At 40.9% G+C, this 18,152-nt stretch overlaps 1 protein-coding gene across 1 annotated transcript; it reads left to right on the top strand.

Annotated features, from left to right (window-relative positions):
• Nucleotides 1-191: 191 nt before the first annotated feature.
• LOC134445547 (phospholipid phosphatase 1-like) lies at nt 192-17,644 on the top strand. The gene is made up of 6 exons (XM_063194598.1): nt 192-314; nt 3,324-3,475; nt 4,024-4,307; nt 4,912-4,969; nt 5,222-5,398; nt 16,940-17,644. The coding sequence occupies exons 1-6, from the start codon at nt 257-259 to the stop codon at nt 17,057-17,059; spliced, it is 849 nt and encodes a 282-aa protein (XP_063050668.1). The 5' UTR covers nt 192-256; the 3' UTR covers nt 17,060-17,644.
• Nucleotides 17,645-18,152: the final 508 nt, after the last annotated feature.

Raw genomic sequence — 18,152 nt, 5'->3', positions numbered from 1 at the left:
GCATGAAGACCCGATGCAACAGCGGGTTGGATAAACTGAGTTTCAAGGCTACTTTTCCTTTCTTTTTTTGAAATGTGGGAACTGGCACAACATCACAGCAATCGGCACGCGTATTCTTCAGTGCGTAATAAGACTGACGCATGCAGTTTTACTGTATCTTTTCCTTGAGAGTTGGTGATGCTAAACTTTTAGATAGTCCTGCTTTATCAGCACCTGCATTGGATATTTTTTTTGCGGGGATCGATCAAGATCAACAATGTTCGAAATCGGAGGAGTTCACGTCGTTCTACTTGACCTGACCTGCATGGTACTCGGTAGGTAGATATCTATTGCCTCGTTCAGAGCTTTATAGAGTTGACAAGCACAGGACGTGTACACCGACCAAGTTGTTCTAAGAGGATTAGATACTTGACTGATGCAAGATTTCCAGGAAGACGCATGTAGGCCTAGGTCAAGACTTGAGTCATACTTTAGTAGGCGACGGCCGTCTCTACACTTCACCGTGTAAAAAGAAATGTTATTGCCAACGAAGCGCCCATCTCTGTCGTTTCCTACACTGGCAGGCGGCACGAGTTTGCCAAGGATATTTTTCACGAAAGGGCTATTTATCATCATGGCACGAAGTCGGCTAATGTTGACGCGGGTCTTTTTTTTATTTTATTTTATTATTATTGTTTTTAATTTGTATTATTTGTACTTCAACTTGTTTAATCATAGCCAATGGCATGAATGGCCAATAGCCATTCAAAGGCCTAATCGGAATTTTGCAATATTGCCACCACCTAAAATTTAAGCTATTCATGGTCCACAAATAATTATAGACAGTGTTGTAGGCCTTGTGAATATTTCTGCCTCTATGTTTGGGGTAGGCTCAGCGGAAGTAGGCCATGGCCATGATAGTGTTGCCAGTTCAAATGTTCAAATACAATACAACTACCTATCCAAAAAACTAAACAAGCTTAAAGAATTGAGAGCAACCACAAGAACAGATAAGCAACCCAACATTTTACCAATTACCTCCCAGAGATGCCTCTTTCACTCACTTCATCTGGAAATCTGAGCAGCCCTTTTTTATCTTCTGATTCAATTATTCACTGACAACATTGATCAGATTTTGTCTAATCAGTACAGGCAGTCATGATGCCTTAATGCACTGTATCCGTTTTTTTGTGTGGAGTTAAAATTGTTGGTGTTGTAAGTGAAACACACTTGATGCATTCATTTCTGTAAATGTGGAATGCATAATAGTGACATTCTGTAGGCCTATTCTGTACTGTGTTTCACCATCTGATGGGTCTGCACTAACATGCCCCAATTAAACAGATATTGTGTTTGTAGCCTGATCTTACTAAAACTTGAAGAAAAAAAACTCAGAAGAATTCCTAACTTAAAGGTGCACTGTGTAGAATGTGACCAGAATGGTAGGCCTTCTGCAACTATGCTGCTCATTGAAACTGTGTTGCCTATTACCAAATTTGATCTTTTCATGAATATTTACTAAATAATAAATCAACATTAACTAGTATAACCAAAGTACAGTACATTTTGCAGCTTAAAATGTCAATTTCTGGAAATTCAAAATGGCAGACCATGGAGAAAATAACCTTTTTCATGTAGCCTGAAAAGTGCAATTTTCCCAGTCATAATGAATACTTGCATTATTATTATTATTATTGTACTTATTTGGTGGTGGTGGTGGTGGTAAGTGTACATTAAAAAGGTAACATTTGTGAATGGGCAGCATGAATTCTGGAAAAAAAACTTCAAAAAATATTACACTGTGCATCTATGGCTTGCTAACACCTCTACCATTGTTGTATTGCATGGCATTCAGAGGCGCATCTTACCACCAGGCAAGGCAGGCAGCCGCTTGGGACCCCTAAGCCCCTAGATAGTGAATAACTGCCCACACTTTACCACAGTAGTGATAGATTTTGGTTCATATGTTCATTCTTTTGCATTTTTGCTTGGGGCCCCATCTGATCCTAGAATCACCTCTGATGGCATTAGGCATATTTCCAAACAAAATGACATGAGCTTTTAGCTGAAGCAGTTACTTGTGGCTTCATCAGAACAAGCCTCAAGCAGTGCCTATGTTGAATAGAGCCTAAATTAAAAGGCTTTGTCTTATAATAGCCCAGCCAAGTTGCTATAATAGTCCCCCCACACATACATACACACACACACACACACACACACACACACACACACACACACACACACACACACACACACACACACACACACACACACACACACACACACACGCGTAGACAGCTGTTGTGAACATGCCCTTGCAATTCGCTAATGTGAGTCCTGTGACTTAGCCTACTAACTCATTTATGAATGTCTTTCTCCGGCAAAAACATTGAGAGAGGAATGTGCACTGAAGCAAAAAGAGTTAGACGAATGGGATCTTATAGCCTGCTGTCTTCACGTCAGCAAGTAGTAAGCAAGCGTTGTGCCCCTTAAGGGAAGTTCTCTGTCAATTAACTGCAGGAATTTGTAGTACATGAAACCACTGGTTTCCTCTGTGGCTCCATTTTATCCTCCATCCTAAAGGATGCATTTGATGCTGCTGGCCCATCCGTCCTGTTAATTTCAAACACATGCCTTACATTTGGCACGTCCCTGCTCATTTACAACATGATGTTATCCAACCCTGGCTTCAAGCGGTAGTTTAGTATTTTACACTTGAAGGTGGCAGCAGGCACATTGTTCTTTAGTCATACTGTATATCCTTGAAATGTTATTGGATATCACCATTACGGAAAAAAACACATTCTCTGGCTCCCTCCAAGTCTAGTCATGTATTAAAAAATGGCAGCGCTCCCCTGTTGTGTTCTGTTCTGTACCAGAAACACATTACACAGAACCCTTGATTAATCTCCATGGTAGACAGGCTTAGTAACTCCGCTCTAAATAGATAAACTGACATTTTAAAACTATGGACAAGTGTGTTTGTGTAGAAAGTCAAATGTTAAAAAACTCATTAAAATGATCAATTCTAGTCTAGTAATTTGTCGACTACATATTTAGCCGTTTTCAGCTTTAGCCGTTTGAATAGGCTAATTAAGAATTCAGAATGTAGGCCTGAATATGACAACAGGAAGCATTTGCTGATGGTACTAGCATCATGAATGCAGAGTGACCAAGGATGTACAATGATGCATTCAGACTTTTTTTTTTGCTTTCCACCAGGTTATATCATAGTTTTGAGAACTCATTGAGAATGGATGTACTTTCACTTTTCACTAAAATGTTTCATGTATTTTTTGCAAGAGAAAGTCCCACTTCTATAATTTCTTTCTGTCTTTTTGCAGCTGCTTTGCCATTTGCTGTACTCACTCCACGGCACAATCCATTCAAAAGAGGATTCTTTTGCAGCGACGACTCGATCAGATACCCCTTCCGCGAGGACACCATATCATATCAATTACTGGCTGGAATAATGGTGCCGTTGACTGTACTTGTTGTACGTATACTCTAAACCATTAACATACATTTTGCCTTTCTTATGATAGATTGGTGGAAGAGTGATACAAGAAATGAGTTGGAGAGAGAGAGATGGGGTAGGGTTGGGATATGACCCAGGTCACCCTTAAACCTGGGGATCAAAATGGCTATCAAGAGGCCAAGAGTCGGTCCAGCCGTGGCTCTGTAGCGTCTGAGCGCTGGACTGCTGTGCGGGCGACCCGAGTTCGACTCCTGGCCCGGGTCTTTACCCGATCCTTCCCCATCTCTCTCTCCCAGCCATTTCCTGTCTGTTCTCCACTGACCTGTCAAATAATAAAGGCACAGAGGCCCTAAATATATACATATATATATTTTAAAAAGACGTGAAGAGTCAATAGTCTTGTGGAAGGTCTTTGAGATTAATTGAAATGTAGAGGTCCCACAGCCCAGAGTAGCTTGGTGCAAAAACCAAAACATATGCATCAATGAAGTAGCAAGAGCCTGTCTACATTTATCCTCTGACAATGTGATCTGGTGTGCTCAGCCTTTTAATTTTATACTCCACAGATTGTCTCTGGGGAGTGTCTGTCAATCTACCTGAAACCTATCAAGGCCAAACAGTCGTTTGCCAATAGCTATGGACCATGCTTGTATAAGGCGGTGTCAACCTTCCTGTTTGGTGCCGCCGTTAGCCAGTCGCTGACAGACATTGCCAAGTACACGGTGGGCAGACTCAGGCCGCACTTCCTGGATGTGTGCAAGCCTCAGTGGAACACTGTGGACTGTAAATCGGGAGGATACATTGAAAGCTTTACCTGCACCGGAGATAAAGTTATGGTCAACGAGAGCCGGTAAGCTAGATATGGCTTTAAATAAGGTTTAAATGACTAAAAATTATAGTTCAATAATTCTAGTGAGTTATTGGATGACTTGTGAGTGATTGACTTGAAGATTGACTTGAAATTCACTTGGAGTGAGACATACACATGAGTAAAAGTACTTTCAGCATTTAGAGGGCATTGATTACAAAGAGTGGTTGGTTACACTTACTTTGACACCGGCGTCATATGTATGACATAATAGTGTCAAAGTAGTGTCATGACACAGTCGTGGACGAGTCATAAATGTTTTATGCTCATAGTAAAGTTGACATTGTTAGAGCTGTCTATCATATCCGAATGTCAATAGTGACTTTGACTGTGGCATTGACATAATGTTTATGACACATGCATGACTGTCTTACACCACTGTTATAACACTTATGTCATACGGATGATGCCAGTGTCAAGTAAAGTGTTGCCGAATGTTTTTGAATTTGTTTATGGGCATTAGATGCTGTTGCGCCACTTGACGTCTAAACAAAACAAAAAACACCCCAAAAAAACATGTCTTTCACTCATACACTTGTCAAGGCTTAGCTGTTTAAAACCTCATGCCTTTTCTTTTCTTACTAAGGCTTTCCTTCTACTCTGGGCACTCTTCCTTCTCCATGTACTGCATGGTGTTTTTAGCAGTAAGTACCCTTCATGTAAACTCCCCTGTGTTACTTTAATACAGTATACTTCACCACATCTTTTCACACATTTTCACACACTTCAGTAGGCTTATGTTAATTTAATATGCGAAAACATGAAAATATTGAAGTTGAAATTCATCTCGACACATCCCATAGACTACTGAAAAATGTGCTATACATTGGAAATTACATAAATTGCAGTGTGTACGGACAACATACCGTTCTCTTTCTCTCTTATTTCCGCTACAGCTATACCTGCAGGCAAGACTCCAGATGGAATGGTCTCGGCTGCTCCGGCCCACCGTCCAGTTTTTCCTGATTGCCTCCTCCCTGTATGTGGGCCTGTCGCGCATCTCGGACTACAAGCACCACTGGAGCGATGTGGTTGTGGGGTTCCTTCAGGGTGCCGTAGTGGCGGTGTTGATTGTGAGTAACAACAATTGAGAACAAAAAGTGGAAGTGTGACGTGCATATTTGTTGTAGAAAAAAGCCACGCTCTTGACCGCAATTTTTTAAAATTTATTTAGTGGGTTAGCATGAAACACTTTTTGGCCGTAATCTTCTTCAGTTTCTTTTTAAAAAACAGTCTAGAGTTTAGCGCAGCTCCTAAAAAAGAAGTGCGATATGTAACATTCATACATTAGAAGACTATCCTTGGTGTCTTAAAACAATTCACTAAAGAGGTTTTTGGTGTTCTTAAAAAATCTTAAAAATCCTTTCACTTTTAAGATGCCTTTGTTATAAAAAGGTCATATCATCTTTATGCATCTGATCCAGGTCTAATCAAAACACAGCATTCAAGATGTTTCTGCTGCCAATAGAAATCACCGTAATATAACAATCATATGATGTCAGTTCTTCCCAGAATGCATTGAAATGTAAAAAAAACAACGGTCATTCTAAAGTTGATTTAACACCATAATATGGCTCGTTGTCCTGCTCCAGCACCAAGGGTGGACATTTGGAAGTTTTTTCCTCACCAGTCAGTGGCAGGTGTATTCTAAAATGTACCAGTCAATTCATATTCAACCATTCCAAATAATAACGACAACAATAAATAAACAATAACAACAATAATAATGACAATAAATCACTTTTTCCACTGCTCTGGCATGTTGGCACATTCGTGTGAATTTCATTTAAATTGCCTAGATGATAGTGCCTGGCCCCTTTGTCTAGCGTGGACTTGTTACTCTATGCAGGGAGAGATGTGTAAGTAAAGGGGAAGGGCAGAGAGGGAAGAAGAGGAAGAGACACTATGGAAAGCCTCTTTTTTTGTTTTCACAATGCACTTCTGCCATGCCGAGTTTTGATTGGCTACGGCACTGAACTTGTTCGCTGTCTTCTATCTCAGCTACAGTGGAGGAAAAAAAGAGTTCAGTGGAGGGTGGTAGCCTAATAAGTAAAATATCCCTAAATATCCTTGGTGTGTGTTTTCCACTGAGCAGGGCCTCGTTTCCGAAAGGGCCCTAAGTACTACTTAACGCTACGTGCTACTTAAGTTCACACGTAACACCATCGTAGAGCTCACGGAGCGTTTCCCAAAGCCAACTTAGCAAAGAACCATCGCAGGTTGACACGTAACTCTAAGAGCAATCCACGAGTGGTCTAGAGTAGTCTTAACGCGCTAAGATTGATCGTAGCGGCATGGCACAGTGGAGACACCCACAGGATATGAAGGGAAAAGAAGAAACCTGCGCATAAGATTGTTGTTTTAAGACGCGAGAGGCATGGCACAGTGGAGACACCCATAGGAAAAGAGGAAACTTGCACTTCAACTTGATGTTTTAAGACGGGAGTGTAGCCTAAATATCATGGCAGCACAGTTGACACTGCAACGAAAATAAGAAGGCAACATTAATTGTGGATGTGTAGGCCTATAAAATAAAAGTAATGTGTTTGGAAATATTTTACAGGCAGTAAAATAGTTCGACTGTGTTTGATAAACCTGGGCATAATTAAACTGTGATCAATCATAATTTGGGTGCTTCATGAACAAGAACAAGGCAAAATGAATAAGGGGCTTCGGCAACCAGAGACAAGAGTGTTGATGTCGGAAGGCCACTCCCGAAACTTTATTTTATATTTTTTGAAGAAAAATGGTCAGCGAGTTGTTGCACCCTCTGTCATTTTCAAGTAGCCTAAGAACGGGAAGGCGACGCCGAAAATACATGATAGTTGTAGGCGAAGGGTACGCTATGACAAAAAATAAAAAGGCAGCGATGGGGATTCTTGTAGATTTTTTGTTTTAATAACAGCAGACTGCCGTGCAAAAATGTCCTCACAGTTGTGAAAGTCTTGAGCGCGCGGTACTTTGCGCACCGCTCACCACATGTGCCAAGCGAGGGGATGTGTCAATTTTGATGGACATTGTTTTTCATAACAGCATGACGTGCTCTCGACAGTTGTCAAGCCTTGAACGCCTTGAGGTTGTAACTTTGCGCATCCCAATTTGGAACTCCAACTAGGCCTAGGCCTACTTGTCTTCTTAAATATTAAGCTGCAGTAGCCAAGTGCACGCGATTTATCTGGGTCTTAACGGCGTAGCTCATTATTACCGTCAGTTGGGAGTTTTGCATGATTTCATTGTGTGTGTGCATTTTATTTCATTTGCCAACAATAACTCCTGTCGATAGTTGCAAACTGCTACAAATGTAGTCCCACCCTTGTAAACAACTTTTGATACTGACACACGCCTTACATTTTGTAAATGGTTTAGCAGCAGATGACGGCGCAGTTCACTCCGAGTACACTTCAGCACCACATATGTGGACAGCGATCCTTAAGAGCGACGCTACGAATGATCTTAGAGGCTGTGCACGCGCGTTCATGTACGAGTGTCTTTGGGAAACAGTCGTAGGAAATCTAAGAACATTCGTAGGATCACTGGTTAACGACACACGTAAGGCTAAGAACCATCGTTATCGGGAAACAAGGCCCAGGGCAGCTTTAAGCCCTTAGCACAGAGCCTATGTTATAACCCTACTGTCACCAACATTGTAATGGCTACTGTATTAGTCTGTTACTTAAGGCTCTTGGTAATGTCATAGCCATATTGTTGTAGTTGAGTATTTTCAGCAAATAGTGAATAGTTCCCGCCGGCAATCCCATCTGTAAGAGGCTACACAACTCTGAGATTGAACTTCAAGTCCCTCAAATTGTCTAATAGTTAGTCTTACTTTATACAATTCGATTTTGGAGGCTCCTTAGCAGAGGACACTTTTTTACTCCTCCCTCTCTTGAGAATGTCTACATTATGGCCAATAACAATACAGTACAATAGCATAGTTTTGGGTTGGTGTAAGTTAAAACAGATGATTGTTTGTTCCTTATTTTGGTTTTCTTGGAGATTGGGCCACCAATGTAGGTAGAAATTTTATTTGTGTACTGACATACACTGTATCCCCTCTATACCCATTCCAGCGCCAGGTCTACTATTTAATGTTGGACTAGTATTACTTAGTGTGTGTGTGTGTGTGTGTGTGTGTGTGTGTGTGTGTGTGTGTGTGTGTGTGTGTGTGTGTGTGTGTGTGTGTGTGTGTGTGTGTGTGTGTGTGTGTGTGAGAGAGAGAGAGAGAGTCAGCACTTTCTCACGTGAACCTCAGACAATAGACGCCTTCTTGCCAGCCTCTAGAGCTGGTCTGTGAATGTGGGAATGTGTATGTGTATTTGACAGCACTTTGAGTCAACTCTATAGTTGCAATATTGTGCTGTATAAATACATTTTGATTGATTGATTGATTGATCCACACACCCAATACAAATTCCACACATCCACCCACACATACGCACAGCCTTACACATCCATAGATGTTCATAAGGTGTTAAACTGTACTTATTATGTTAGCAAAATTAGTGAATTTTAATGGCTGTTGAGCAGTGTTAATTTCGTCAGCTTTTTTTAATTTAGTCTTAGTCTTAGTCACATTTACGAAAATCAATTTTAGTCTTAGTCATATTTTAGTCATTGCCTTCCCAATTTAGTCTTAGTCTTAGTCAAAATGACGAAAATCAATTTTAGTCATAGTCAAATTTTAGTCATTTTAGTCAACATTTCAAATTTTTGTCATTTTAGTCATTTTAGTCAATATTGTGGTCTAAAATAAATAACCTACAATGGCTATTGTTATTTCACCAAGTATTACTAATATAGCCTATTGCAGCAAATATTCACATTGTTACTTGGTCATTTGCCACCAAAACCCAAATCAGTCATTTCAACATCATAGAGCAAAAGAGCATCGCACACACACACACACACACACACACACACACACACACACACACACACACACACACACACACACACACACACACACACACACACACACACACACACACACACACACACACAGACACACACTTCCAGGTGCAGGCTGCTCTCTCTCTCTCTCTCTCTCTCTCTCTCTCTCTCTCTCTCTCTCTCTCTCTCTCTCTCTCTCTCTCTCGTGCATTAGAAGCTGCTGCATATTATTTGATTTTGAGTTCGATCACGGAGGAAGCTACATGCTTTTCTTCACCTGACCGCGTGACTTAAAGCCTGCAGATTGCCGGCAGTGGGAAGACCAGACATCCCAAGTCTCCATGAAGTTGAAAAGTCTCCCTGATAGTGGCTTCCCGATGACCACGAGTCAGATAAAATATTGCTGATGTGAGACTATGCAAGTTAGCGGTTTTTGTTTTCAATTGGTAATGCGAGCAGAGAAAGATAATGACTCGGGCGGCATGCGTGGAATAGGCTTAAATAGATTTCGAGAGCGCACTTCGTATGCCCTGCAAAAGTCCCAGGAAAAATAGTTAGGCAGGGGTATGCAGACTGGACGATAGAAAGGACATGCACATACAAATATTTAAACACTAATGCCGTTTTGTTTGTCGGGGGAGACGAGGCTCGATAAGCATGACTCTGAAAAGAGTTTTTGGAACTTAGGAAGACGATGCATAGCCTACGCATGGAAATGCTGTCGACTTCCTTGGGTCTTTTAGCGTTGCTCTCGACGAGAACAAGTTTCAAATCTCAACAGTTTAAAACTCCTTAGCGATCGCCCATCCATTCATTCTTTTCAAAACCACAGTAGCCGCGCCTCTAGACTGGCCAACTTTCCCCCTGCTGGCGCGCGTTCCCGCGGTGACTGATTTAAATAAATTCACAAATCCGACCTTCATGATTTGCTTGCGAACTGCCTACTCATATGGTTAAACAGCAAATATAGCAAACAATAAAAAAAAGAACAGACAACGAACGCCGGGCTAAGACAGCCTAAGTGAAAAGGAGAACAGTGGAAGCTCGAGGAGGTGTAACATGACAGTATCAGAGGAGGATTGGCGCGACTGTCATTACTGTACTGCAGAAACACATGTCTTCGTCATGGACAAGAGGGTTGTTGAACATGTTTCAAAATGAACACTTCCCTCAACGTCGGCTATTTTTTCTCTTTCTATGGGAATGTTTTAGGACCTAAACTCAACTTAATTGGACTCACTGAACTACTAGGCTACAGAACTACTGACTGAGCCGCGCCATGCACTGGCTGCCGGCAGAGACAAGCGAGGCAACAGCGTGAGCGCGCAATCACCTATGAAGTTCAAGACTCTTAGGCATATATTACAATTACAATTTGCAAATTAATTATAAATAATTATATATTTTTTGTAAGATTCGACGTCGCCAGTGTAAGATTCGACACGGACACAGAGGGATTGCTTTTATGAACCTTTATGAATCTCAACTTAGGTTATCGGCATGGCGTTACATGGCTCCTTTGTTAGTCAGCTAACTTGTATATAACAGGTAACTATGGCAACAGCCTGAGATGGTGCGCATGCACCGAACATCAATCCCAATACATAACATTTTTAATGTCCATTCGTCCATGGCTTGTAAATTTCGTCTCGTCTTAGTCTCCTTGACGAAAATATTTTTTTATTTTCGTCATATTTTTATTTGCTGGAGGCAATTTTTAGTGCGTCATCGTCTCATCATCGTCAAGGGAAAAAGGGGCGTTGACGAAATATTTTCGTCATCGTCGTGGTTGACGAAATGAACACTGCTGTTGAGTAAAAACTAATTTGTAGTCTGCTTGACCTGGTTTTTGGACTGCATCTCTTGCAGAGTGGCAGTAATTCAGGTATGGGTGTGATGTGTGTGAATGGAATTGGCCTTTTTTTAGGCAGTGGGTGTTGCACAGGTCTTGCAGAGAGGGAATTGGGCAGTCGACTAAATTAATTGACTACGACATGACCACATGGTTACATGACTGAATTTTGCAATGTAACCAAAATATTCATGGTCAGCAGCACTTGTGTTTCGGAAGGAAACGATCCAAACAAAGAAAACGTCATTGTTTTCAGTTGTCATGTGATGTAGTTTGAGCCTTGTCTGCCAGGGACAATCATCCTATTCTTCAACAATGGCCATCTTATGGAAGAGCACACTGTTCATTGTAGAACATTGTACTCTAGCGAGCATGGTAGCCTTTCACAGGGAAAAAATGTCAGTTAGAAAGGGCAGGAGTTCAGGAATTCACATGCTGACTAACTTTTAAATGTTTCAGGAAAAGATTGTACATTTGTTTCAACCATTGCTACAAAAATTATTTGTTTTTACATGTTACATCAATCTTGTTATTGCAAACAAGGTACAGTCAAACTCTTAACCAGCAACCAACTTGCCCTCCTCGAACCACCTTTCAGGATGGTAGACATTTTGCTTGCTGATTTTACAAACACTTGGTTTTTGTGAATAAAACAAAAATAATGCAATTTTCAAAACATTCAATCTGTTAATAGGCTATTCAGCCAAGAAAACATATCAGTTGTTAAATGGGTTGTTAATTTGTCAAAGGGAAATATGTGGTAATTTAAAATTTCACCCTTGCAACAAATCCCAAAAAAGTTGGGACGGGGCCAATAAAATGCTTTTTAAGTTAGATAATACAAAAGACAAGGCAAAGAAGCAGTTAAATACTTTGACTGAGGCCATGATTTTATTCAAAAATATATATTTTTCTGAGTGAGACATGATTTCACTAGCTCAACCGATAGGTGTGTTCTTCAACTTGTTTACCTTCTTGTTAAGCTTAATATGTGGCATATCCTGACTGCAAGCTGATCACTTTATCACCTGTTTACTCTTATGATGTAACCAGGGTGCGATTTGTCTGAAACCCAGAAGGGGGATAAGTTTCAGATTTTAAGCAAAATCAATGGAATTACATTGAACTGTGATTAAAATCATGTAGCAAAAGTGGCAATATCAAAACCAGAACGGGGGACAATCAATCCCCCCCCCCTCCCCCACAAATCGCACCCTGGATGTAACCACACTGTTTGAACATAGTATAGCGACTGCAATTTGCCATCCTTATGTGCAATATCTAAAGGCTGCGCTCCAAAATATGATGCCTTGGTGGCTATGTATGCGGCTTTAAATTGGTAGGCCTATATATCATTCAGCATTCATTTTAATCCTCCACATGAGTCAGAGGATCATAACCAAGGCACTACTGCACCTCCTTACCATCATATATGCCGTCTTTCAGATTAATCACTAAATCAAGCTGAAATATTCATCCTCTGTAACCTGGAGAGAGCATGACTCCATCGTTTTAAAAAAGGATGAAATATTTTCCATTTTGTAATCAGATGAGTTTCACATGTCTCCTTTGTAAGCACTTTATTATACATTATATTTGCCACATGCAACACTGTTACATGTCTACATCATGTGCATTAATTAAGTGTTAATTCTCATTTTTTCAACAGCTGTCATTGTTGAAGTGTCATGGTATGCTTATTGACAATCGGTTTTTCATGATCTCATGACTCACAATGATTTCACATAACCCTACATTACAGAAATGCAGCAAAATGCTGCAATAAAATGTTGATCAACTGTGAGGGACTTTTGTGAAGATGTGGTAATATCTAGAGCAAACAGGAACATTTTGCTGAAGACTACAACAGAATGTACTAGCATGCCAAATGTAAGCCTTCTGTATTGTACAGATGTTATGCTATGGTCATCAGAACTTTGCAGAAAAACAATGGCTGAACAACACCCTCCTCCTCCCTCATCCTATAAAACAGTCTGCAACTTGAGAAGGATAACACTTCACTTAAAGGGACAGTTTGGTCAATTTCAACATGCAGTTGTATTGCTCACGCTACCCTTGACTTGTCAGTACCTGGTGATGCCACATTTTTCGGCTCAGCCCTTTCCGAGATATGAGCAATTCTAATGGGGGCAGCGTTTGTTTACATTTTTAAAAAATGAAACATAGGCCAACTCCAAATATTTTCCCAAAAGGTACTGCTGTTTGCTAGTTGTCTGCTGATGTTTTATAACCTTTTGGATGTTTTTGGGAATAAATAAAAATGTTTTTCTGAAATGTAAACAAAGAGCTGCCCCCATTACAATGACCAGGATCTCGGAAACGGCTGAAGAAGAAGAAAAAAAAATCTCAGGCACTGACAAGTCCAGGGTAGTGTGAGCATTACAACTGCATGTTGAAATTGACCAAACTGTCCCTTTAAAAGCATGTCTTGAAAGTAGACTGGTGCATAGCAGTGCGCAGCACCGGTATAAAATTTACACCTTGTGCATACTACCAGTAAAGCTAGATTTATGCTTCGGACGCAGAGCCTCTGTGTCCGTCCGTCTTCTGTCTGTGCGAGTCCACGCCCCCCTCGCAGAGGCTCTGCGCCCGTCGTCGAGCGCCTCAAAAAAATTCGAACTATCCGTCGGACGGACACGGAGGACGCAGACAAAAAGGCGCTATGATTGGTCGTCTCGCCACTTCCTTGTTCTGTTCTTGTGGCAGCGCAATGTCAGTTGTTTGCGAGAGCAGAACTGTATTCTGTTAAAAACTATATTAATGCCTTGTGCGTAAATGTGTGTAAATCAGGGCTTTGAACCGTTATTTTTTTCCAAACGGTTCGTTCCGAACAGAAACGGAATTATTTCGTTTCCGGTTATGTGTTCCACCAATAAATTGACGTTCCCGAACTGGTTAGAACAAAAAAATATTGTTCCCGGAACGGTTAATTTCGTTCCTGTCAGCTGATTACTCCCCATAGGCCTAAGTGACGTTAATTAACCAAGAAAGACGGAAGTGCAAATGGGTCAGCCTACATTCCAAACTGTTTATTCAAGCGGATGAAAAGAATATCCTTCAGAATTTTGTCATTCAGGGACGACCTAAGCGGAGAAGCGGAGAATAAACCTCAATGATGAAAATGCGCGCTCCATGCTGACTTGGGTCATGGGGAGCGCTAAGACGGACATTGTGAGTTTGTACATATTTGAAGCGGCCATGGATGCCCAATAACGAAGAACATTCTCAGTGCGCTTTAAACACCCTTCTCTGCAAGATCTAACAATGATGCAATGGAAACTTTGCCCTTGTATGACAATGTTATTTAAGATGTGGACTGGAGACTTTGTATTCCACAGCTCTCTCTCCATTCAGTCAGAGAATGTCTGATGTCACACAGGACATGAACCTCAGCCGTCATGGTAACGTGCGCAGGAAAATAATTACTTTTTTTTTAGTTTGAGGAACGGTATTAACCGGTATTAACCGGTTACCATATTTTTTAAATAAGTGTTCCCGTTCTAGAACATAAAAAATAATAAAGTTTCCGGTTTCGTTTCTGTTCCCTGTAAAATACAAAAAGTTCCCGGGTTTCGTTTTCGTTCCTTGAACCGGTTCAAAGCCCTACACAAAGCTACAAGCTAACAAACAATGCATCAGTTGAACACTTGTGGCACAATGCCTGTGGTTTTACTACCGTAGCTTCCTCCACCGAATGTAAACACACATCAGCAGAATCAACTGTCTTTACATGCTTGCATTTTCTGCTCGTGAAAACAGACTGGGTATGTCAAATAATGATACCAGTGCATTGCCTTTGCAATTTGTGTGAAAACACCTAGCTAACCGGGCTAGAAAGCAACATTGCTTAATGATGACCGCAGTGCTTACAATGTAGTGAAAGTAATCATGCAATTTCAAATGTGTCTTGCGACGAGACCTCGGACCTCGCAGAACTTGCAGATGCATGAATACAATGTTGGTTCTTTTCCACTCCCACGCCACTTTTGACAAGCGCAGTTGCAGAAGTCTAATCTGACCTTAAGAGAACAGGACTGGCCAAAACCAACATCTGACCTAGGTCAGTGGATTGTTCCGTTTCCTCTGTACCTGTGGCTTCGCTCCATCCTTTCCCCTCTCTCTCTCTCTCTCTCTCTCTCTCTCTCTCTCTCTCTCTCTCTCTCTCTCTCTCTCTCTCCCTCGCCCCGTCCACCTTCTCCCTTGTACTGATGTGTTCATGGCTCATCGGCTGAACAGAAAAATTGCAAGCTCACCACAGCTTCAACATTTGGGTTGGATTGATCCACTGACCTATAGTAAGTGGAACAATCAGACCCAAATGTTGATGTGACTTCTCATACCATCACCCACAAGCTGTCTACATGACATGCTTCGCGATAAACAATGTGCAGTGCAGCATTTGTGATAAACGATAAACTCCGGAGGGAATTCAGTTGCTAAAATACTGCCAGTGGCTTACCATTGACACGCCATCAGATGGGTGAAATGTTGGATGCGCAACATTACTGTAGTGCATATACATTCACTCTTCCTACTATGAGTGCACAGACAGTGTGCCTCGTAAAGCTTGGCCAGATGTGGGTTAATGACATAATGTCCAATAACATGGACTTTGGTGCAATAAATTTGGATATGGGTAAAGGTAACAATAATAACGATGAACAGGCATACATAAATTAAGTTTCTAACATCTCACAATGGCGCCAGTACAACAACTTGGCACTTAACGTGAGCAAGACTAAGGAAATGGTGATGGACTTTCGGAAAAAGAGGGGAAACTACACTCCACTTTCCATCTGTAAACAACCTGTTGGTGTTCACATCACAAATGACTTAACATGGACAAACAACACACACAATATCATTAAGAAATCCAGGCAGAGACTGTACTTTCTGCGCCTGTTGAAAAGGTGCAAAGTTTCCACACCCATCCTAAAAGCCTTTTACTCCTCAGTAGTGGAGAGCATCTTAACAGGGTCCATCATCACCTGGTACGGAAACGCCACAGTGCGTGAACAGAAAGAACTACAAAGGATAGTGCGCTCTGCTGAGCGCTGTATTCGTCAACCTCTGCCAGCCGTGAAAGACATCTACACAAAGAGAGTGCTTATCTAGGGCCCATAACATTCTCAAAGACCAGTCACACCCAGGATATGGACTATTTAAAAAACTGAGATCTGGAAGGCGACTGTGCTGTCACAGAGCTAGAACTGAGAGACTGAGAGAGAGCTTTTTTCCTCATGCCATTTGCTTACTGAATTTCTCCTAATTACTTTGATTGAACACACACACACACACACACACACACACACACACACACACAGCTTTTATTTTTATTTTTATTTTATTTCTTCTTCACCCTTCTTCTGCACACTTGTTTTGCACCGGCCATGCATTTCATTACAAGTGACACGAAAGTGTCTCTATTAGTACATGACAAATAAATATCCTTGAATCCTTGAATCCTTGAGGTGGATAAGGATCTGCTAAATACTTTATGTTGGCCAATTCGGCAGATAGTAGCCTTGTGCTGCACCATTCCCGTGGTCATTGGTGAATGGGGATGTAATCATGGAGCACCAGAGGAGACAGGGCTGCATATAGAGATGATGAGATGTGCATTCAGTTATCATCCTGCTTCAAACCATACGACAAGGGTAGCCAGCCAACACACACACACACACACACACTCAGTCTTGCCGAGAGGAAAAGGAAACACCTAGTGATATTTTCAGGGTTTTTTTTTAATGAGAATTGTTTAATTGGTGTGGAATGACCCTAATTGAAGTGGAAAAGTGAATATCGCCTACATTATTTCTTTATTTTTATGCTTTATTTCATTTCCTTGTAGGTATTTTCTGTGGCAGATTTCTTTCGGAGGCCAGCAGGAATAGAAGAGGAGCAGGAGATTTCTCACACCAGTCTACAAGACACTGCATCCAATGGGAACCACTATGGCAGCACAGATTGACATATGGACTAGGCAAGAGGTGGGCAAAGTCATGCCCGGAGGCCACACGCCGCCTGCTGAGCCATTTGATCTGGCCTGCAGAGACTTTACAAAAAAGACAGAGTTTGTGTGATCCTCTCAGTCAAGATAGGGGTCTTGCGGATTTGAGATTAACCAAGTACATACTGTAGACCTTGGCTATTGTGTTCATCTAAATACATTTCAGAGACTATGGGAAGCCCTTACAGAATGTTCCCTTCTGTCCATACCAAATATTTGACAATGTTCAGCTCAACAACTTTTGCCAAAGTGTTTTGGATTTGTAATTATGTTTTACGTGTTAAATACTGTATCTCATTTACTATTGCTGCTGATTAAGACCTGTTGATGATGACATTACAGGGATTGTGTGTGTGCGCATGTGTGCGTGCGTGCGTGCGGGTGTGAGTGTGAGTGAGTGAGAAAGAGAGAGATTATAAAATCTTTTCAATACTCATTTTTTCATATACTTATTTTAAAACATTGTGAACTGACCAAGTAAATGTGTGCAAAGCTTATTTATTATTATTATACTGGCGAATTAGCTTTATCATAATGGTAAAATTATGGTAAATGGTAAAATTGTGTGCTTTGCTAATATTATAAAGAAAATAAACATATCCATGTACATGTACATGAATGTTCATATGTTTCGTAAAAAGTCGATGTATGTGTTTGCGTTCCTCTCTTTTCATTGTCATGAATGAATATGGCATGTCTTTTCTGTAATTGAAGTAGTTACAGTACCTCCGTCAATAACGGATTTGGATGACATTTTGTGGAGTTGTTGGAAATGACAAAAGGAACAAGTGATTCCGTTTTGGTGGTGATCCGGATCACGATGCGGATCCAGTAATTTTTTAAAAGATTCTTCACCATTGCGGGATAGTACGAATTTTGATATCCCAGTTTCTAACAAAAACAAAGCAGAAAGACTTGAAAAAAAATATAGTGTAGTATAGTCAAATGTTCTATCAAACAGCTTCCTTGGCAGAGGTCTGCACTCTCTGAGTGCAATTGTCAAAAATATTTTACCAGTAAAAAGACATTGGTGTGATTTTCAGACTTAGACAGA

This window comes from Engraulis encrasicolus, chromosome 3 (assembly GCF_034702125.1).
Source record: "Engraulis encrasicolus isolate BLACKSEA-1 chromosome 3, IST_EnEncr_1.0, whole genome shotgun sequence".
Classification (NCBI taxonomy): domain Eukaryota; kingdom Metazoa; phylum Chordata; class Actinopteri; order Clupeiformes; family Engraulidae; genus Engraulis; species Engraulis encrasicolus.
The sequence above is the reverse complement of the archived record's forward strand: the minus strand, read 5'-3'. Positions and strand labels throughout refer to the sequence as shown.